A 23,841-nucleotide genomic window follows, 5' to 3' on the forward strand; every position below is an offset into this window, starting at 1 on the left:
TAAACCACAAAGTAAGCTTGTTTTAAATAGATTTCTAATGAGACTACTGAGAGTTTAACAAGAGTTGTTGAACAGATTGATAGATCAACAAGAATTGTTGATATCGGTTCATCTAGTCAATCATCTCAAAAGTTGAGACTGCTTCAACGTAGTGGGAGGGTTGCAAAACCACGGAACGCTATATGGGTTTGACTAAAGCCCAAAACATCATGTCTGATGATGGGGTTGAGGATCCATTGTCTTATAAGCAAGCAATAGAGGATGTTGACAAAGATGAGTGGATTAAAGCCATGAATCAGAAAATGGAGTCTATGTACTTTAATTCTGTCTGGGAACTTGTGGATCAGCTTGATGGGGTAAAACCTATAGGTTGTAAGTGGATCTACAAGAAAAAACTAGGTGTAGATAGAAAGGTGCATACCTTTAAGGCTAGATGATAACTGGCAGATATGCCAGTTATTATAAGCCTTTTATTTAGAATTATGAAGGTTGACAAGTAGAAAATACGCTGATAATACTTAGAATTTTTGAAAAATTGAGTTTGCATCAATCAGCATTGAAAATCCTAGCTAACCCAATATTATGCGTTATTCCATGTCAAATTGTCTATTTTTGTAGCTATCGCAGGAATCAAATGCATACGTTGAAGCCAGGTGACCGCAAAGACAATCGCATACGCAGAAGCTGGGCTATAGCAAAGACGACCGCATGCAGGGAATCTTTCCATCGCAAAGGCGAATGTATACATTCGACACACGGGTGTTGCGACCATCGACCGCATGCGTCCATCGCATAGAAGTTGCAGTCGTCAAGCGAATGCGGTCATCGAAAGGAGATTGCGGTTACGAAGTTATAACCATAATAGAAGGGTGATCACAAGATGGGTGGAATGCATTGATACTTCAGTTGAAATAAGCTCAAACGCATACCTTGGGAGTATCAACAAGATAAGATGATAAGACATTGCCCATACCGCGACAAAGGCAACAATGAGCCAGGACGTAATCATGATTGCTGTCGGCGTTTAAACTCTATAAATAGCCCTTGGACCTTCACTTCAAAGTATCCGAACTTCTGCCTTAAGGCAAAGGTTTGTGATCACAGATGAGAGCATGAGCGAGATTTTCTATAAGGATTCTTCATCTCCATAAACCAATCCGAGTGATGACCAGGGCTTTCGTCGAAGATAGAGCTCAAGAGAGACGTCTCCACCATCCATCCATGGCACCACCAGCAGCCTTGATGCAGAGTCTTTCATTTCTTCTCTGATCTCTGTGTTGTATTACATTTTAGCTTAAGATATTAAGACATTTTGTAATCAATACATATTTTAAGTCCTTCAATTCCATCTTCTTCATTGTCTTTATCTTGATCATTGTTTACATTCATCGTTTAATTATCAAAGGCAATCGCATGCTCAATCGTGTAGCCTAGAGATAGGACGCATGTAGCAACCTATCGAGAGGTGCACGTTGTGCGAATATAGTGAGTTAATCTTCTTTGCTTGGTGAGAGGCTATAGCAATGCTTGTCGATGGGCTGTTGCAATACTTGTCTATAAGTTAATTAGTCGCATCTAACTGCCTGAGAAGGTAAGAGATGGAACGCACTAAAATAAAGTATGCATTATTCCTAGAGATAGGCACGGTCTTATGCTCGACGCAACCATGCATTATAGAGATATAGTCATGCGGCTGACCACCGAGAGGTGTGCGATACGTTAGTGTGACAAGCTGGGATTACTCGAGTGATATAAGATAATAAACATTAATATGTGTTAACGGTTGTTGCATATCTACCAATTCTCATTGCAAGACTTCCATTACTCAATCTGTTTAGTTAGGAGTAGGAGTAGTGTGTAATCCTTTAACTTCTTTTTACTTTTATTCATCGCCTCAAACGCATTACTTCACAAGCATTATTGAGTTACAAGTCCCTGTGTTCAACCTCAGATTACCCGAGAAACTTGAGTTCTCATTATACTTGGCGAGAAGGCAAGAAAACTTGTGATAGGAACGCATGGTCATTGTATACTAGATTAACGCATACTTTCCATTCCAACACATGACCTCCAACGCATGGGCCTAAACGCATAGCTTAAGACATGCAACACACATAATTGCGTTCAATAAATTTTTATCAACACTAGACTCGTGGCAAAGGGTTATACCCAGGTCGAGGGAATGGACTATCAGGATTCTCCTGTCCATAGCCACATTTTATGATTATGAGATATGGCAAACGGACGTCAAGACTGCCTTTTTGAATGGTAATCTTGAGGTGACCATCTACATGACTCAACCAGAGGAATTCATTGTTCCAAATCAAGAGCAAAAGGTTTGCAAGCTTAATAGGTCTATTTATGGGCTGAAACAAGCATCTAGATCTTAAAACATTAGATTTGATAGTGCGATCAAATCATTTAGCGTTGATCAGAATGTTTATAAGCCTTATGTTTATAAGAAAATCATCAACAACTCAGTAGCTTTCTTGGTACTGTATGTGGATGATATCCTACTCATTGGGAATGGTGCAGGTTTTCTAACTAACATTAAGAAATGGCTAGCTGCTTAATTCCAAATGAAAGATTGGGAGAGACACATTTTATTTTAGGGATCCAAATCATAAAGGATCGTAAGAACAAAGAGTTGGCTTTGTCTCAGGCATCGTACATTAACAAGATGTTGATCAGGTACTCGATGTAGAATTTCAAGGGTGGTTTATTACCCTTCAGGCATGAAATTATTTTTTCTAGGAGCAATGTCCTAAGAACCTCAATAAATTGAGGAAATATGAATCGGATGTTGAAAGCCTCATGTGTGCAATGTTATGTACTAGACTTGACATTTGCTATGCAATAGGGATTGTCAGTCGGTATCAGTCCAATCCAGGATTAGATCATTGGATGGTGGTCAAAACAATCCTCAAGTATCTTTGGAGAACGAAAGACTATATGCTCGTGTATGAAGATAAGGATTTGATCCTTACAGGATACACAGACTCTGACTTTTAGACCAATAGAGATTCTCGAAAATTGACATCAGGTTTAGTGTTCACTTTGAATTAAGGGGTTATAGTTTGGCAAAGCATCAAACAAGGATGCATTACAGACTCCACTATGGAAGTCGAATACGTAATCACTTGTGAAGCTGCTAAAGAGGTTGTTTGACTTAGAAAGTTCCTTACCTATTTGGAAGTTGTTCCAAATATGTCTTTGTCAATCACACTCTATTGTGATAACAGCGAGGCCATGGCAAATTCAAAGGAACCTTGGAGTCACTGAAGAGGCAAGCATATTAAATAGAAGTATCATTTGATCGGGAAGATTATGCATCGCGGTGATGTGATTGTCACAAAGATCGCATCAGAGCACAACGTCGTTGATCCGTTTACAAAGGCTCTTACGGCTAAAGTGTTTAAAGGTCATCTGGAAAGTCTAGGTCTATGAGACATGCGACACCTTGTCTAGGGTAAGTGGAAGATGATACTGGGTATAGAATATGTCCTAGTTTATTGTATATTGTACATTAGTCTCCCGAGGCATTAGGACAAGTGGGAGATTATTGGGATTGGTGTCCTAATTCTCCCGGTGGTCTCGTAGTTTGTAAACATCTTGTACACATATTGTTATTAATAAAATAAATGTTATTTTATAAGCATTTACTCAAATCCAATAAACTAAGTTTCGTGGTTATTTCATGTAACTTAAGCATGTATGTGAGACATACAAGTGGATCATGACTTAAGTAATAACCTAAATGGTCTGTAGTAGATGGATAAATGAGGGATACCTGATCCTGATAACACTACGGATATGGCCTGCTTTGTAAATGCTACAAGTGTTATAAAGTGCTACAAATTGTCTGATCTTGACCATTCATGTGGAGACATGCGAGCGAGGGCTATACAAAGAATTTGTATAAAACTGGACCACAAGATGATTAGTCTCTTTATATAACATCGTTGATAATTGAGACTTACATTTCACTAAAATGACCATACGTGACATGACATTAATCCTGAATAAGTTGGGAACTCCTGCCTATGAAGGTAGTCCTTTGATTTTTATGGGTGAGAGTGGCCAGATTTCCAACTCAATAAGCCTACCATTTTGGGGATCCGTCTGAATGGGGAGCTAGGAACTCAGCTACACAAGACGGAATTCACTCATTTCCTGAAGTAGAGGTAAGTAGATAAATTGCTCCCTTAAGGGTTGATTTCAGGTCTTAAACATAGTGGCCACACCCTCTCCTGGCCCGAGAGGACTCAGTCATAGTAGGGCTATGACTTATTGTTCATTAGAGACATCAATGGTACTTAAGGAGTTAGATGTAACTACACAGGTCAAAACGGTGTATTGGCCCAATTGTACTTACGAGCAATTTTTGAAGGGTTATCGCACTGTTGATTGGTCATGTGGACACATAAATATATCTGTAGTGCCAACAGTTAACGGATGGTGGATCTCATGATTAAAGAGTTCAATCAGTTATTCACGTATCGTTGAGTTTCAAACTACAGGTCCATGAGGTCCCCTTGGTAGCTCAATGGGTTCAAGTTGAGAATCTGATTTTGGATTAATTTGAAGTGTTCAAATTAACTAGAGGAAATTCAATTATATGTGATATAATTGATATGATGTATTAGATAAATTAATTGGAGGATTTATATTAAATACCATAAAATAAAAAAAGAACTATGGTTTATATGTTTCATACGATGAAATATTAAAACTATAAATTATAAATATAATATGATAAGTTGATTATTATATTTATTTATAACATATTAATTATATGATAATTAATTATTCTTTTTCTCTAATAATTGAATTGAGTAGGAGATTATTGAAAGTTTTATGGTAATTGTGAGATAAAAAGGAAAATATTTTTCCAAAAATTGATTGATGATTCATTCAAAAAAATCTCACAAAAAGGCTATCAAGTAAAAACTTTTTACTAAGCAATAGCATACACGATCGAGCTATGAGTTTACTATACGATAGTTACTCGCTTAATCGTTGCTACAGGATTGAGTAGCAAAGTCTATACGATAGGCTTCCATCTTCTAAATGATCGAGTATTTCGTTTATATGATAGATAGTCTTCATCTCCCACTTACTCGATCGTATACCTCCTGCTTTCCTCAATCCAAAATCATACAGAGCCCACAACTCCTGGATTCTCACACCGAAAATACCCATTGTGGAGGTATTCTAAATTTGTTCGTAAATCAAGTTGGAGTCGATTGGGTTCGAGGTTCATTCAGACATTCGTTGAGATCGTATTATGTTCGTTGCGTTCGAGTTCGTGTTGTGAACCATTTGGTGAACAATCGAGGGATACTTGAAGAAGAGTTCTTCAAAAGTTCGCATACTCTATCCCTTATATCTTCTTGTAGCATGTTGTAATCTATAATTATGCATAATCTATTTGTTTCCGTTTAGACTGTAATTGTTGTGTTCATTCTGAATGAGATTTGGAACGATCCACTTCCGCTGCTCAAAGGATCTCTATTTAGATTTCCTTCATTTACATATGTCCTCAGACTTAGTCCTTTCACCACATTATCTCATAAAGTGGATAGACTAAGTTATATCTGAAATAGCTTTCAAATATTTAAGGATATACTTGACTATGCAAATTATTACTTCATAAGCAAAATATTGCCTTGTAGTCCACTTCAAATCTCAAACTTTATACACCTACGACCATCATTCATAAGTTTTAATTTTTAAACTCAATGGTCATACCATCGATTTTACCAATTTGAATAACCAATTGTATATTAAATGTTAAGGAAGTCTCATGTAATATTTACATCCCCTCAACACTTTTTCCCTTAGACATATCATTTTCATTGTTGAATGGTAGATTACCATTCCATCTGAAGCTATTGCATCGAACATTCAACAACAACTTTGTAAAAATAAGATGCATGAGACAAACTTAGCAGCATGTCTTAACAACTTTATGTGAACTTTTGATATACAAAAATACTTCAAATCAATTATTTGAAGGTTAAATAGTCAAACTTTCATATTGATTTCTATCTCATTCATAATGAGTAAATATCAATAGAAAATAGGTAAATACCCATTTTTCATTTTATTGTCTGTATATGAGCATTGTCATCATTTAAAGTCATGAGTTACTATACTCTATCAAACTTATTCTCAAAAATGCTAATTGTGAAATTTATTTATCAAATGAACATCACAATTTTGCAAACATTTTGCAATTTAATCTTTGAAAATTTGCTTGAATTTGTGTAGATACATTGAACTCCTTTTCATAACAGAAGTTATTCATTTTTACATATCTCATTTGCAACAATGAATCAAATAATGCTTAAAAACTAATAAAAATAACCAATGAGAAAAATCTCATAGTCTATTTTCACCCACTAATTCTATCACTGATTTTCATCTGACACCAAGAGTCTTATTTTGAGAATCTCTATTTTCAAGTTCTACACTTTCAAATCTCTCTTTTGTAAATCCATTCATATCCTTTGGGTTTGACCCCATCAATGAAAATCTACGTAAAACTGATTGAGTTTAAGTATACTACTTTATCTCAAATTTTATGACGTTGACATAATTTTTTTTTATCAACTTCCTACAATCCTTGTCATTCATTATGATAATTTTGACTTCCAATAAGCTATAACAGAGCTTTAGTTATCTCATAATTCTCTCACTACTTTAAGGTTTATAAGTTTTCATCTAGTCATCGCATATGACAATATAGACTTTAAGTAAGCCTTTGTAAAGATTGAGTTATCTCATAACTCTCCCATTACGATGAAGATTTATCTAGTTGGCAATTAGAATTTGACTTTCAAATGAAAATAAATGGTTAACAATACTTGTTAACTATTAAGTGGTTTTACTTGGAATTATCAATCAACACAATTTAACCTTGTTAAAGATCCGCAAGCTTTTATTTGTACATTTCTAATAAAACCAGTATTTATCACACAAATATGTTTGTTGGAGGAGAAATTTCGGATCAATCATGAATCGCCACGTCATTTACTAAATTAATGATGAAATTCCAAAATCATCAACCAATTAAGAGATGTCATGTGTCTCAAATTAAAGTTAAAGACAAATTCTGTGTTTTCGTCACAGGCGTTGGATTGAGTAAAATTAATTTCGCCCAATTTGACGTTATAATTTGGGCGTTGGTCCATTTACGCCCAAATATGGGCTTAATTTGGGCCTAAAATGCTAAAATAAGCCAAAATCCAGTTAATAAGGCCCACAGACCAGACCCGAGTCCAATTAATTAGGCTCATGGGCTAACCAAGCCCAGATCCATGGGTCAACTGGGCCCAAGCCCATCAGAGAGCCCTATAAATAGATGAACTCTTCTCATTCCAAAGGGTCAACAACTTTGCATTCAGAAAGTCAATTCATCAACAAGTAGAAGACTCCTAAAACTACACTTCTAGAAGACACAAAGACTCTTCCAAGACTTCTACTTCAAAAAGGGGTTAACCGGTCATGATACAAGATCTTCAAGAAAGAAAAAATATATATATATATATAATAGGGAAAAAAATCCCCAGCAAAATCTGCACAACATAGAACATGTTGCTTGACATAGTACAAAAAATAATATAAAACATGTTGTTCAAGTTTTACCCGTAACAAAATAAGTCAATCATAATAATAGAAGTACTATCGATGGATTTGTTAATTAGAGAATTTCAAGAATTGAACTTAAAATCTTCTAAATGACTCAACCTAATGGGCTAAAAAGTGCTACACCTTTAACCAACTTTAGAAGCAATGAAAATGTCTTAAATGTCATATGCCTAATAATCATTTGAAGCTAAAAAATAAGCTAGCAAGTAGCAATGACGCTAAAGCATGTATGCCGCGCATTGAAATCTAAAAAGTGGCTAAAGAGCATATAAGTGCCCAAAAAAAGTTATCTAAAAAATTGCTATTTTTAAGCTAGTTAATGTGAAAATTGCTATTTTTAATCTAAAAAATTTTCAACTTCATAAAACTAACTTATTAAAAAAAAAAAAAACTATTTTTTATAATCAATTTCTTATTTTTTTTTCATATCTTAATTTGAGAGTCTACACCATGCTAAGTCTATTTTATCTCTCCTTCCATCTTACCTTTACATGACTTACCTAATGCCATTTTTAAGACCCAACTTTAATTTTAAATATTTTGTCCCTATTTGACCACGTCTCACTTAAATGGAAAATGTCGCCGGATTTTTTTTTAATAATAATAAGAAAACATCTCCTAAAAATAATAAAATAAAAAATTATGTTGAATTTTTTTTTAATAAAGTCTTTTTTTCCTTTGAATATTATTTTGTATAAAACTTTTCTTCTTAATTAAGTTGTAAAAAAAATAATATTCTCAACGAAATTTCCCGTAAGTTTTTTTTTCTTTTTATTTAAAAAAAATACACGTTAGTTACAAAAAGAAAAAAAAACAACGAAAATTCCCGTAAGATTGATAGGAATTTAATAAGAAAAAAAACGAATTTGATGAGAAAAATGAGGTACAACGGAAACATAGATATCAAAAAATATAATATTAAATAATATATAAATTAATAAAATAAAATAACTAAATAACTAAATTTGGAATAAATAAATAAAACTGTAGAAAATAGGAAACTAAAAAATCTCCACTTTCTCCAAAATTCATGGAATTTCCACCAATGTATTTGTGTCTTACAAAACTCACTAAATGCTACTATTTATAGGTAATTTGGCAGGTAGAAGATGGATTAAATAGATATTAATAGCGTATAATCTTGAGACGCATGGACAACACTTGGGGGAATGAGGGTATAACACATGGTTAATGGACACTAAGCATGAACATCTAATAGACATCTATTATCATAATATTGTGAAGGAAAAAGAGTACATATTTCATTTAATATATACTCCTAAAAGAATACAATATGTTTACTCCCCTCGTCAAAACATCACTTAAGATTTCTAAGTTGTTGCATTCTAATGTTGTGCACCGATTTCTCAACGGTTGCAATTGGTAATAATTTTGTATATAAGTCTGTCAAGTTATTTTTCGAACCAATTTGTTGTACAGTGGTGTCATTATTTTCTTCAAGATCACGAGTGTAGAAAAACATTGGTGAAATATGATTTGTTCTATCTCCTTTAATATATTCTCCTTTTGATTTGGGATATGCATGTTATGTTGTCTTCGTATAATATTGTTGGAAGATTTTTATTAGAAGACAATACGAAGACAAGCCACATGTTTCACGAATGTGCTGAGTCATTGATCTTAGCCATACACATTCTCGACTAGCCTTACAAATTGCAAGAATTTCAACATGATTTGCGAAAGTAACTGTTATGGTCTGTTTTATTGACCACCACGATACAACAATTCCTCTGCATATGAATAGATAACATGTTTGGGATCTAACTTTGATTGGATCAGATAAATATCCAAAATTTGCATGACCAACTAGATCAAAATTTGATTTATTTGAAGAAAACAAACTCATATCGATCGTTCCTCGGAGATAACGGAGTATATGCTTAATTTCGTTCCAATGTCTTTTTGTTGGAGAAGAATTATATCTTGCTAATAAATTTACTGAAATACAATATATGATCTTGTATTATTAACCAGATACATAAGGACACCAATTGAAATAAAATATGGTACTTCAAGACCAAGAAATTCTTCATTATTATTTCGAGGTAGAAATATATCTTTCTTCACATCTAGTGAACGAACTTTCATTTGAATGTTCAATGGATGTACTTTGTCCATATAAAATCTTTTCAAAAAAATTTCTTGTATAAGTTGACTAATGAATAAATATCTCATCGGCTAAATGTTCAATTTGCAAGCCAAAGAAAAAATTTATTTTTTTTGAGATCTTTCATCTCAAATTCTTTCTTAAAATATTTTATTGCCTTTGAAAGCTCTTCGGGAAATCCAAATATATTTAAATCATCGATATATATAATTATAATAGCAAATCCTAACTGTGATTTCATTATAAAAACATACGAACATATTGGATTATTTTGGTATCCTTCTTTCAACAAATATCCACTAAGACGATTATATCACATTCATCCTGATTGTTTCAATCCATATAGCAATCTCAGTAACTTTATTGAATACATTTCTCAAGAATTTGATTTATATGTTTCAGGTACCTTGAATTCTTCTGAGATTCTCACATAAATATTATTGTCAAGAGATCCATATAAATATGTTGTGACTACATCCATAAGATGTATGTCCAAATTTTCATACACAGTTAGACCAATTAAATATCTTAGTGTAATTATATCTACCACTGCAGAATACGTCTCCTCACAATCAATACCAGATTTTTGTGAGAAACCTTATGCAACTAGTCTTTTTTTATATCTAGTGATCACGTTATTTTCATTTATTTTTCTCACAAATACTCATTTGTATCCCACAGGTTTGACACCTTCTGGTGTTCGAACTACTAATCCAAAACCTAACGTTTTGAAAGTGAGTTTAACTCTACCTCGATTGTTTTCTTTTACTGAAGTTAATCTTTTCTATGTCGACATTCTTCAATAGATTTTGGTTCAGGATCCTCATTTCCAGATATAATATAATCAACATGTTGATTTTGGTTCAAACAATGTTACTTTTCTCTTTTCAATCAACATGATGGTTTCACTAGTTTCTAACTTATGCCCAAAATCAACATCTTTCAAATTTCTTTAATAAGTTCAACTATGTACCTTCTCATTCATAAAGCCTCATCATTCCATATCAATAGTTCCCAAATACTATTATTACTACAATTCTCCATAAAAGGTTATTTTCTCCGAACATCTTGAAAATACCCAACACCTCTTCTCACCTCGACAATGGCATGGGTATAACCCAAAATAACTTGAGACACTGTATAAAGATAACCCCTTAGCTCAACAACTACTATTTGCCTTGTTTTTTTTCCTCCATTTTAGATTTGGGGTCTCTTTTCCAACCAGCTATCTTTCTTTCTTCACTACCACAACTAAGGTGGGTACTTCTGAGATGAGCTTTCTCCCCACTAGTTTCACTTATTATCTAACCTGGATATTTTTTTCCACTCCTCAACATGATAATAAATTGCTAAAGTACCTTATTGAGCCTACTATCCTTAAATCCGTAATCGTATCATATTAAGGTCTTTAAAGTTTTCATATATGAGGCATCCACTTCAATAACTAGAAATCCAACAGCGATACATTAGTCTCTTATTTATTTATTTATTCATTCCTCCTTTTTCTTCTTTCATACTTATCTACGAGCAACTTCAATCTCATACCTAGATACGTGTCTTGTTGTGATAGAGCTCCTTGTAACACCATTAATCTCATTGTTCATCGCATAGCATAGCATAATTTCATAGTGAATTCTCATATAGACAACATATTTGATAGCTTAAACATGTACATCATTTTCTTATGTTCTTCACAGCACAACGCTATAGCTCTGTCATACTTAAAGGTCTTTGAACCAAAATTTCTGTTTCATTTTAATAGTCAAATTTTGAGATAAACTAGTGTCAAGCAACCCCATTTTTTCCTTCTTTTTTTTTTCTTCATAACGCCAATTGAAAATTCATCTCATTGCTAACTTCCTTTCAAGTTACTATATATGTTATATCCAATAACTTGATACATAAAGTTAAATAAATAGGTAAAAAATTTCATAACACCCTTTTCTTTTTCTCTTTTTACTAATAAGACGTACCTGACAATGACGAAGAATTTATTGATGAGTCGTAGGGAAACTCTGGACTTACGATGTAAGTCAGTCTACATAACCTAAAAACTTAGACTCTGATACCAACTGTAATGACGACCCAACTATCTAGAATGGAAATTAGACCATTACTACATGTATGTATAAACCTCAAAACGACATTTTCACAAGATTTAACTAAATTCAAAATAATGAAATATTTTTTTATTATAAACCTATAAAAAACATAAAATCTATGTTCGGGGTATCCCTAACTAAAAATAAAAACAAATTAAATAAAAAAACTGAATGAAATATTCAAAGAATTTAAAAAAGGTTCAATTACAAAGCTAAAACTTGCAAATATAAGAAAAACATATGCGAAAGCGTTGTCATGTCCCAAGGCTCAAGCACGGATTCTTCCTATCATTCATCGTTCTGTCCTTTCCTTTAACTAAAAAAGATATAAAGAAATGAGTGAATTTAAAAATACGCAGTAAATGACTACAGGGTTCACTAGGTGTACATATTAGCTTTCCTATCAAGACAAAGGTGTGCATTTCAAACATAGGCATAGGCATAAGATGTGAACCCGAAGGCACGCTTTCATAGGTAGTGACTCCGAATAGTCACCAAAATCATAAACATAGGTGGTGATTCCATAAAGATGCTGAAATATACAAAGAGGATGTACACAGTCTGATAGAAGTGCTAACAGTCACCATCAGTCTATCATGCATCATATCACACCATAACATATTACAACAATCATTGTAACATGACTCATGAGCTTCCAGAACAGTCTCAACAATCATCTATCAGTCAACCATGGTAGAACATTCCATCACAATAGAACATGCTTTCAATGTATTCACAGTCTTAATATCAACTTGGAGTTCAAGAGCGAATCGGTAGTAAATCATTTACCTCTATACTAAGCCCAAACAATTAACCGACGAAACTCTTCTTTTTCTTGAATGACAAAAACCTTGGAAGCAACCCTAAACATAAAGTGAAATCAACTTAGATATTACGGGTAGTTACAAATTAAGAAGCCATTTGGACATTTTTTAAAATAGGGATTTCTACCTATTAGACCTTCACTATAGATTCACATTACAATAATGACTTTTGTTCTCTATTTATTTCATAAATAGCTTAATAGATTATTTACATAAATGTTATGGTCCATTTACAATTATAACCTTCTCCATTTTAAAAATAAAAATAAAGACAAAAAAGGAAAATTAAGAGAAGAAAAGCGGTTACACTTTCCGGGATCATTTTTACACTTTTCAAAACTTTTTACACTTTCCAAAACCATTTCCCTCCAAATATTCCTCTTCTTCTTCAATCTCCTATTTTTATTCCTTCATATACTCTCTTCAAGCAGACCATCAAGCATTCATTCAACCATCCATCTCCGTTTGCCACTGTCATGTGAAGGGTTGACCATCAAGCATTCATTCAACCATCCATCTCCGTTCGCCACCATCATGTGAAGGGTTGATCATTGAGCGTTTGTTCAACCATCCATCTCCTTTCGATTGTTCATTTATTTTTTCTTTGTGGATCTCCGTTCAAGCGATTGTTCTAGCTCCGTCGACCATCGAGCTTTGTCGGCTTTCGTCGATAGCTCTGTTAAGTGTTTGTCTTCGGTTCCATATCTGAGCTCCATCAAGCGTTCGTCAATTGTTCCAGCTTCGTTCCAGTTCTGTCAGCTTTATGTTCACGTTGTTCAAGCCAGCTCTGATTCCTGATCTGAGCATTATCAAAATAGATCTCCATTCGTGTTTATGTTTTTCATTTCTTATTAGATATGTTCACGAATCTATTCATGAACTCTATTCTAGCACCATCGAAGCATATCTGATAGCTCCATTCCAATGGCATGTGCACGAGGTTCGATCTGGTCAACGAATCTGAGGTTCCAAATGGATCATCTAGATGTATTTGTACATTCTGTTTTCAATTTCAAATATATATGAGTTTATTGCAGATGCAGTATTGTCTACCATTGTTGTTTAAATATATATTGCTGTTTAATTAGTTATTTTGTGATATTTGATTATATATATTGTGTGTGTATATATCTTTAACCTAGGTGTGACCTTCTCCACTTTTTTCTTCAAAATCCTTTAAATTTTCCAAACTTATGGTTTTTAGGTTCATTTTCAAATATATATGAACTTATTGCGGCTACAATACCATCTACCTCTGTTGTTTAAATATACATGACTGTTATAATATAGTTAGTATATGATATTCAGCTATAATGATTTCCCCTACAATCTATATCAAATATTTTTATTATAGGGAAAAAAGATTACTAACACATTTCAGAGCACTACTTAAGAATTTAAACTCTACGAATTTGATTTGATTTTTAAATAATTTGATGATGCCATCTATCTTCGTATATGGTCTAATTTGTAGCAAATAATATGAGGTATATTTACAAAATAACTAAATATACATGTGTATGTATGACAAAGAATATGAAATATATAACTCAACAAAAACGATGCTAGAATTAAGATATGGAGTATATATTATACAACAACATTAAATTTATATTTCTTCTAAATATATTCAGAATACCTTTACATATATTTAAAATACCGTTATATATACTTGAAATAAACATCGTATATATACATACAAACAAAAAAGCGAACATTTGAAACCATAATTTTACGATAAATACAGTCCACCAAAATTTGGGATTTTACGATTAATGCATCCCACCGAAATTAATAAATGTCATTTTGGGAAAAAAAATCATTAATCACATTTTAGGATCTTTATTATTACACAGCAAAAGCTTAAAAAGAGAGAGAAAAAAAATTGCTGTAACAAAAAACAAAAAACAAAAAACAAAAATCGAAAATATTAAAATAATTGAAAATAATGGTATAATTATCCAAAATTATGTCTGTAAGCGGTCACTGAACCAATTCAAATTTTAGAATATTTATGAAATATATAAAATTTCTTTAAAATAATAGAAAAGTTGGAGAAAAGTGAAATATAAGGTCTTCTTTGTTATTATCCCTTCTTGTAAAATAGAGACTAAATTGGCTCATAGACTATTTTTCCAAAACTGAGTTTGATCAAAAATGTAATTTTCCAAAATAATAATAAATAAATAAATAATTATAACTATCTTTTTTTCCTAGTCCCTAGCTTGCTTTCTTCCACCACTGTCTGAACCATCGAAGCGCTTCAACGCACAGCCATGGCGTCCTGCAGAATCGCAGCACGTTCTTCTCTTATTCTGCTGGAAAGCTGCAGTTCCCGAAGACCTCAATCGATCTTCCCTTCTGTTTCCCTCCCCTCCCTACCTCTTTCTTCCTTCTCTCCCTTCTTCACCATCGTCACGAACCGACGTACCATCCTCTCTCTTTATCTCTTGGACTCCATACAAATCTTTACATTTCTTTTATAAATCTGTTCTTTATTTTCCTTCTGTTTTGATTGCTATATAGTCTCAAGAAGCAACCCTAATGCAGTTTCTACGAGATGTTTTGCTTCATTTTCGGCCGCAACTTCTTCAATAGAAGTAGCAGATGCTGTGGGTGACCGAGAACCGCCGGAGATTCATACACAAGACACGGTGGAGCACCTTCTCACGCACTCCGATGACGTTGCCAGGTTGATGAAGATGGAGCGGAGGCCGTTTGAGTTAGATGGAGCTGAATATCCACATAGAGGGCGGTGGTTTCCGTACCTGGATAAGTTTAGCTGTGGAAGTTCTTGGTTGAACAGTGGTGAGATTTTGGAGGCCTTAGATCCTCTCATATTGGACTCGAGGAAAGAGCGGTTCAAGAACGTGGTGCGGAATAGGAGCTACTCGGTTTGTTTGGTGGTGGAAGGATTGAGCGATTTCGGCAACGTCTCGGCGGCGTTTCGATCTGCCGATGCGCTTGGATTTCAGTCGGTTCATGTGGTCTCTTGCGACGCTTCCAAAAGGTGCAACAACCATGGAGGTGAAATTGTTTTCGAATGCATTTGTTTTCTCATTTCTTTTGGGAAAACTGTTTGAGTTTGGAATTTGGCAGCTTCTTTGTCTTCATTGTGATGGTGGAATTTCATTATTGTTCTTGATGCTTTTACTTTGTTGTTCAATTGATCACTTGAATTCAATCAATTAGTCAAATGCCATTGCTGGTTTCATATGGTTAGAAGGTTAAATTGATCAAATACGTTTGATTTTCATTGATAATTGTTAGACATGGGTGACAATGTGACACAAATTGAGCAACGGAATGGAGTGTTTTCTTCCTGCAAATATGCATCTCTTGTATAGTTGCATGTATATATTATATTTCTCTATGTATATAATCATTGGAAACTGTATACCATTCATCGATTAAAATGTTTATTTTTCATTGCACAGATTTTCTTTTCATATTGATTTTCCATGTGAAATATATATGTCCATATGTTTTTTCTTCCTTCATGTGCTATCTTTATCTCCCATTTCATAACAGTAAGTGCTGTTTGTCTTGGACATGAAACTTTAACCAGCGCCTGTATTCTCATGCTTATCCTGAATGAGATGATGCTTTGATAAATTAGGGTGCAACAGGGGTGAGGTGACATATAATGCCTATGTGGAAAGAGCTACTTCTATTTAATGGGTTCATTCAACTTACTATGAATGACAAAAGTTTCCATTTCTTACATTTTCTTTTGTGAATCATTGTTTTTCTCATCTTTCGTTGTCTGACATCATTGCAATTTGATGCAGGTACAGAGAGAATCGTCATGTTAGCATGGGAGCAGAGAAATGGTTGGACATTGAACTTTGGAACTCCACCCCAGAATGTTTTAGAGTTCTGAAATCTCGCGGTTATAGAATAGTCTCTACACATCTAGGAACGAATGCGGTATTGATCGATTATTGCACTTTCCCCCTTTTCACAATACCATCTCCATGAAGTAGCTTAACATTGAAATCATGTCTGCACTTCTATCCATCTTTATTATGTTCTAAACATTTTTAAACTTGTCCTGACAGCTGAGTTGCGATTTTCCTGTTGTAGGTTTCCGTTTATGATATGGATTGGTCGTGTCCAACTGCCATTGTGGTGGGGAATGAAAGTAGGTAATTATCTTCTTGCTCCAATAATTTGGAGTGTGATCAAGTTTAGAGCACTTTAAGTTATGGGATGGTTAGAACAGTTGTTTCTCTTTGTTATTTGATTCACTGTTTTGAATCACTGCAAGTTGGGAGATATCAGTTAAATTTAGGAAATCAAAACTGAATCTGCGTTTAGAAGACTGTCCTAAACTTTTGTTATCCAACAATTCTTTGAAATCTACAATTAACTCATGCTTCATTTAGCAAGTTCCGACACATAATGATGTCTGAATCGAGAGAAATTATACTTGTAGCTAGTTATGACCTTCACTTCACAAATTATGTTGGAATCTGAGGTTAAGATTTTTTCCGTCTTCAGGGGAATAAGTGATGAAGCCCTGGAGCTATCAGATTTGCATTGCAGTATTCCTATGAATGGCATGGTAGATTCCTTCAACGTTTCAGTTGCTGCTGGCATTCTCATGCACCATGCTGTCTGCGACCGTACTTCTCGACTGGTAACTTAAAAAAGAGTATTTTTTATACTTAGATTCATTTTTCCATAAGGGATTTATGTCGAATTTTATTGCCTGGATACCTCAATAAGGGAGAATCGTCATTTCTCTCAGAGTTGGGATGTGGGCTGACAGACTTTTCAGGGTGGGGGCCGATAAGGAGGGTGTCGAAAATAGATATATATGTTAAGGATTTTAAGGATGCCAACACATAAAGTCTTGCCTATCTACCAAAAGAATAGGGCTTACCAAAGGAATAGGTTGGTTACAACCAAATATCTAACCATTTGTATTTGTTGAGTTATTTTTGCATTCCCAAGTTAGGGATTCCATATTTGTATAAATACATCACCTATGTACATTTCAAATACAAGAAATCATAAAGGAAAAGTTGGCTTGCCACTGTCATTTACTGCCTATCGTCTACTTGATTGAAACTATCATTTACCTTTTCTGATACTATCGTCTACCTCCTGTCGCAGTCGTCTACACGATATCATCTATCATCTACCTCCTGACGCTATCATCTACACGATATCGTCTACCTTCTGTCGCAGTCATCTACACGATATCGCCTATCTCTTGAAGCTGTCGTCTACCACGTTATCGTCTACCTCCACAAACGCTATCGTCTATCTTTGATGCTATCGTTTACCTTGTCTAAGTGCTATCGTCTGCAGCGTGAGTCAAGCCATATCCTTCAACTTCACATTCTAACTTGGTATCAGAGCAAATAATGACCAACTCAATCAAGGAAACCTGGGAGCCACCCTTGGCACAGCCAACTTCAGCGGCCCACCCTTGAACCAACTTTTCAATCAGATAACCTCCATTAAACTTGATCGCAGCAATTTCCTCCTATGAAAAAACTTAGCACTTCCAATCCTTCGGAGTTATCGACTCGAAGGACACCTGACCGGACAAAAAGTTTGTCCCCCCAATGTTTCTGCAATCTGCAATCGGTGAGAGCATACCGATTGGATCGACTGGAGCAGGAGCTGCTCCACGCAGCATAAAAGGAAGCTCCGGTAGTGGTGCTTCCAGTTCGTTGACAGCACTTGAGGTAAATCCTCAATATGAATCGTGGATGGCTGTAGATCAACTTCTCCTCGGTTGGCTGTATAACTCCATGACACCAGAGGTTGCCATTCAAGTGATGGGATGTGAATGTGCAAAGGATCTATGGACCAGCATTCCACAACTCTTTGGTGTTCAGTCCAGAGTTGAAGAAGATTATTTGAGACATGTGTTTCAAACAACCAGAAAAGGTAATTTGAAAATGGAAGAGTACCTTCAAACTATGAAAATGAATACTGACAATCTCGAGCAAGCTGGTAGTCCTATGCCACCAAGAACTCTTGTTTCACAGGTACTACTAGGACTTGATGAAGAATACAATGCCATCGTGGCCATGATCCAAGGGAGAGTGGACATGTCGTGGCTTGATATGCAGTCAGAACTTCTCCTGTATGAAAGGAGATTGGAACATCAGTCAAACCAAAAGACGACAGTAGGTTTCAACCAAATCAGTAATGCATCAGTGAATATGACAAACACTAGACATGTCAACCAAAACAACAAGACCAATAGCAGCAATCAGTCTATTGGGGGAGGACAACGAGGTGGTGGTGGTCATGGCAGAGGTCGAGGCAGGGGAAGAAACAACAAAAAACCTGTGTGTCAAGTCTGTGGGAAGGTGGGACACATAGCGTTCTACTGCTTCAACAGGTATAGCAGAGATTTTGTTCCCAATTCTCCTCAAAACAAGGTAGAACCCTTCCCTAACAATCAGACGAAAAACACACAACCTCACCCAACAGCCCTAGCCATTGCTTATGGAAGTAACCCCTTTCTGACAAGACAAGAAAACATGACTGATGCAAATTGGTATGACAGTGGTGCCTCCAATCATGTTACCTCAGACTTCAACAATCTTGGCAATCCGATTGAATACTCAGGTACTGGTAATACTCTGGTAATTTCTCATGTTGGAACTGTATGTCTGTCTAGTGATGCCTGCAATTTGAAATTGAATGATATGTTGTGTGCCTGCCATAGCAAAAAATTTGGTCAGTATATCTAAGCTAACAAAAGACAATAACGTGTTTATTGAATTTCACATGAATTACTGTCTTGTTAAGGACAAGCGTACGAGACAAACGGTAATAAAGGGAATGCTTAAAGATGGATTGTATCAGTTAGAGGGTGCAGAAGTCAACTCGAAATCAGTAGGAAACGGAGTACCATCGCAACTAGTGCACAAGAATAAAGATCTGTCTGCTCTTAGCATATCTTCGAAGCATAGGGTGTCTAAGGTTACATGGCATAGAAGGCTTGGCCATCCTTTGTCAAAAACTCTATAGTTTATTATCAAAAGTTGTAATCTCCCTATGTTATCTAATGAAGAGCTCAACTTTTGTGATTCTTGTAGCTATGGAAAATCGCATTCTTTAGCCTTCTCTAACTCTAACTCAGGAGTATCTACAACCTTTGAACTTATACATACTGATTTGTGGGGTCCAACTCCTCTCTTGTCAACAGATGGGTACAAATATTATGCTATCTTTGTTGATGATCACAGCAGGTACACATGGATCTATCCTCTGAGGTTAAAAAGTGACACACTGGCAGCTTTTCAACACGTTCTCACCATGGTACAAACTCAGTTCAATACACTGATCAAGTCTCTACAGTCGGATAATGGTGGAGAATTTGTCAAGATACACAAGGTCTGTCATCAGATTGGCATTGCTTCCAGATACACCTGTCCATATACGTCAGCACAAAATGGAAGGGCTGAGAGGAAGCACAGACACATAGNCCATATACGTCAGCACAAAATGGAAGGGCTGAGAGGAAGCACAGACACATAGTTGAGATAGGGCTAACTCTACTAGCCCAAGCACATCTTCCCTTACATCATTGGTGGGATGCATTCTTATATTCAACTCTGCTGATTAATGGTCTTCCTACCCTTGTCCTAAATGGACAGTCTCCAATGGAAGTGATGTTAAAAAAGAAACTTAGGTTCGAGGAGCTTCGAATATTTAGGTGTGCATGTTTCCCTTGCTTGAGACCGTACAATTCACATAAGTTGAGCTATCGCACAGAGAAGTGCATCTATCTCGGTCCGGCTGTGAATCACAAAGGCTATAAATGCCTCAACCCCAGTCGTAGGCTATTCATCTCTCGGTATGTTGTGTTTGATGAAACGGACTTTCCTTGTCAGGTGTCTCCTTCAGCTTGCAGACCAGCCTAGCAAGCAGTTGCCGTCCACCCGGTCTTCTTGTTGCCCCTCAATCAGGGCACATCGCGCAATGTCTCCATGCCCTCTACGTCCACAACCTCAGCCTCACCAACTGTCAGAACAACCCACACCTAATCATCAGCTAATACCTCTACAAATAACCCAACCTTCCTACCTCTTTCCTCTAATCGTCTACCCACCAATTGTGTACCCAACGATCGTTTACCCTCATCGTCGAGTGACCAGCCCACTGATCGTCTACCCACCAATTGCTTACCTAGTGATCGCTCACCCGACGATCGTTCACCTATCGATAATTTACCCAACGATCGTTTACCCGCCACCCACTTACCCACTGATCGTGTACCATCCGATTGTTTACCACCTGACTCACCATCACCTACCGCCCAACCCACCGATAGTTTACCTTCATCGTCCCCTGTCCAGTCTTCACCCGATACTGTCCCACACCCTGTGCCCGTGTCTACTCATCCCATGATTACCTAAGGAAAGGCAAGCATCCTCAAACCCAAAATACCGCCCTCCCAAACCCAAAAAGACTGGTCCCTAACTGAACCTACCCGAGTCAGTGATGCGCTCAAAACCACGTAGTGGAACAAAGTAATGAGTGATGAATTTCAAGCATTAATGAACAATCAGACCTGGACTTTGGTTCCTCCGTCACCGTCAATGAACGTTGTTGGCAATAAATGGGTATTCATAATCAAACGGAGTCCTAATGGCTCCATTCTATGCTACAAGGCACGTCTCATAGCAAAAGGCTTCCATCAAAACCCAGGCATCGATTTCTTTGAGACGTTTAGTCCAGTGGTAAAGGCATCCACCATCCAGATCGTCATTAGCCTTGCGGTATCCAAAGAGTGGCAGCTGAGACAGTTAGATTTCAATAACGCCTTCCTTAATGGCGTCCTCGAAGAAGTTTACATGTGCCAACCGTAAGGATTTGTTGATGCTCAACTACCAAATCATGTTTGTCGCTTACACAAGGCCATATATGACCTCAAACAAGCGCCAAGGGCTTGGAACAACACGCTGAAAACAGCACTATGTAGCTGGGGCTTTCAGAATGCTAAGTATGATATATCTCTCTTCATATATCGGAGCACTTCTACCTTGATACTCTTACTAGTATGTGTTGATGATGTAATTATCACCGGCACCGATCAGCACGCAATCAACAAGCTTGTAACAATCTTGGACTCCAAGTTTGCTCTAAAAGATCTTGGCCAACTCCATTACTTCCTTGGAGTCCAACTGCATACTGTCCCCAATGGAGTTCTACCGAATCAAGAAAAATATGTCGAGGACCTACTTCACCGCCTTGACCTTAGAGATCTAAAACCGACACCCTCTCGAAGTGTTCTCAACAAGCAACTCTCTATCTCCGATGGCACTCCTCTTGACAATCCCTATATCTATCGGAGCACGATTGGCGCCCTACAGTACTTAACCACCACGAGACCTAACATTACATATGCGATTAATCATCTAAGCCAGTACTTAAAACAACCTACGGATGTTCACTGGCAAGCGGAGAAGAGAGTTCTAAGATATGTTAGTAGCACTCGACACTTTGACCTCTATATTCAACATGGGTGCTCTAGCCGTCAATCCGGTATTTCATGCGCGGGCCAAGCACATTGAGATCGACATTCACTTCATTCGTGATCAAGTTCTCAGTGGTCAGCTTGATGTTCGTTATGTACCATCCTCTGACAAAATCGCTGACTGCCTCACCAAGACCTTAACAAACTCACAGTTCTTCCACCTTCGATCCAAACTCAATGTAGTAGAACTACCCTCTCGTTTGAGGGGGATGTTAAAGGATATCAAGGATGCCAACACATAGAGTCTTGCCTATCTACCAAAAGAATAGGGCTTACCAAAGGAATAGGTTGGTTACAACTAAATATCTAACCATCTGTATTTGTTGAGTTATTTTTGCATTCCCAAATTAGGGATTCCATATTGTATAAATATATCACCTATGTACATTTCATATACAAGAAATTATAAAGGAAAAGTTGGCTTGCCACTGTCGTTTATTGCCTATCGTCTACTTAATTGAAACTATCGTTTACCTTTTCTGATACTATCATCTACCTCCTATCGCAGTCGTCTACACGATATCATCTATCGTCTACCCCCTGACGCTATCGTCTACACGATATCGTCTATCTCCTGTCGCAGTCATCTACACGATATTGCCTATCTCTTGAAGCTGCCGTCTACCTCCCACAAACGTTATCGACTATCTCCACAAACACTATCATCTATCTTTGACGCTATCGTTTACCTTGTCTAAGTGTTATCGTCTGCAACGTGAGTCAAATCATATCCTTCAATGCTTCTATCATACAACTGATGGACTATGTTCATTATCAAACTTTTCAGGGCTGTCATGGAGATCTCACATCAGAAGAAAGACAAATTCTACTCGCCGAGTTCTCTCTAAGGCATAGCAAGAGTGCAATCAGCGTTGCGAATGAGTTCGCGAAGCGGAAGGGTTCTGCGATATCTGGAACCGAGGTCTTGCTCTAGAATGGCAAGAATTTGGCCGCTTGATGCGTCTAGGAAATGTTTAAGAGAAACAGAAACACACAGTAAGCCCCCTTCAAATTTAAACTTATACAGGTAAAATTTCTAACGAATCCTGGCTCAAAAAATTTGCAACGAGTAAGATTTCAAAGCAGTTTATCAGCCTGTTTTCTGTGACAAGCTTCAGCATCAATTCATATGTATAATGTTATTGTAGTTCTGTATTTGACTTCGAGAAACGTTATCAGAGTTGTTTAACATCAATTCTTTTTTTCCAATGATGATGTCTACCGTTCTCATCAAAAGAGAGAACTGTGCATCAGAAGTTTATAGCCCATGTTTAGTTTACTAATTCGTAATGAAAATGGGTATAGTCGTAATAGAATTCTATTGATAGATCAATTGTAATGGGTTACAATAAAAAATGTAATTGGATTGTTTGTAATCATGTATAATTTTAAGTTTGTCACATCTATTTAGAGTCAAACGATAATAATAATGGTAACCATAAATGTGACCATAAATGTTACAAATTCGCAACTTTCATGTTATAGTAACATAACGGCAGTTGTAATAGTAACGATATTGGTGTAATTTTTAAACGTAATTGGATTGAGCAACTTTCGTTTAGTCAATCAATTTGTATTTTTTATGGGTTTGGAAGTGAGTCTCAGTTGTCAATATAGGTA

At 36.1% G+C, this 23,841-nt stretch overlaps 1 protein-coding gene across 7 annotated transcripts; it reads left to right on the forward strand.

Annotated features, from left to right (window-relative positions):
• The first annotated feature begins 14,912 nt into the window (after window positions 1-14,912).
• On the forward strand, window positions 14,913-23,457 carry LOC120091275 (tRNA (guanosine(18)-2'-O)-methyltransferase). Of its 7 annotated transcripts, XR_005485686.1 has the most exons (7): window positions 14,913-15,134; window positions 15,234-15,717; window positions 16,499-16,637; window positions 16,794-16,855; window positions 17,211-17,349; window positions 22,730-22,936; window positions 23,009-23,150. XR_005485686.1 is itself a non-coding variant. In XM_039049237.1 (6 exons), the coding sequence occupies exons 1-6, from the start codon at window positions 14,984-14,986 to the stop codon at window positions 17,862-17,864; spliced, it is 1,011 nt and encodes a 336-aa protein (XP_038905165.1). In that variant the 5' UTR covers window positions 14,913-14,983; the 3' UTR covers window positions 17,865-19,073. The 7 variants fall into 7 exon arrangements, 5 of the variants coding, with proteins under 5 accessions (XP_038905165.1, XP_038905163.1, XP_038905162.1 ...); XM_039049237.1 differs by lacking the exons at window positions 22,730-22,936; window positions 23,009-23,150 and adding an exon at window positions 17,829-19,073; XM_039049235.1 differs by lacking the exon at window positions 22,730-22,936 and having other exon boundaries at window positions 14,915-15,134; window positions 15,258-15,717; window positions 23,009-23,457.
• The last annotated feature ends 384 nt before the right edge of the window (window positions 23,458-23,841 follow it).

Source organism: Benincasa hispida, chromosome 11 (genome assembly GCF_009727055.1).
Source record: "Benincasa hispida cultivar B227 chromosome 11, ASM972705v1, whole genome shotgun sequence".
Lineage (NCBI taxonomy): Eukaryota > Viridiplantae > Streptophyta > Magnoliopsida > Cucurbitales > Cucurbitaceae > Benincasa > Benincasa hispida.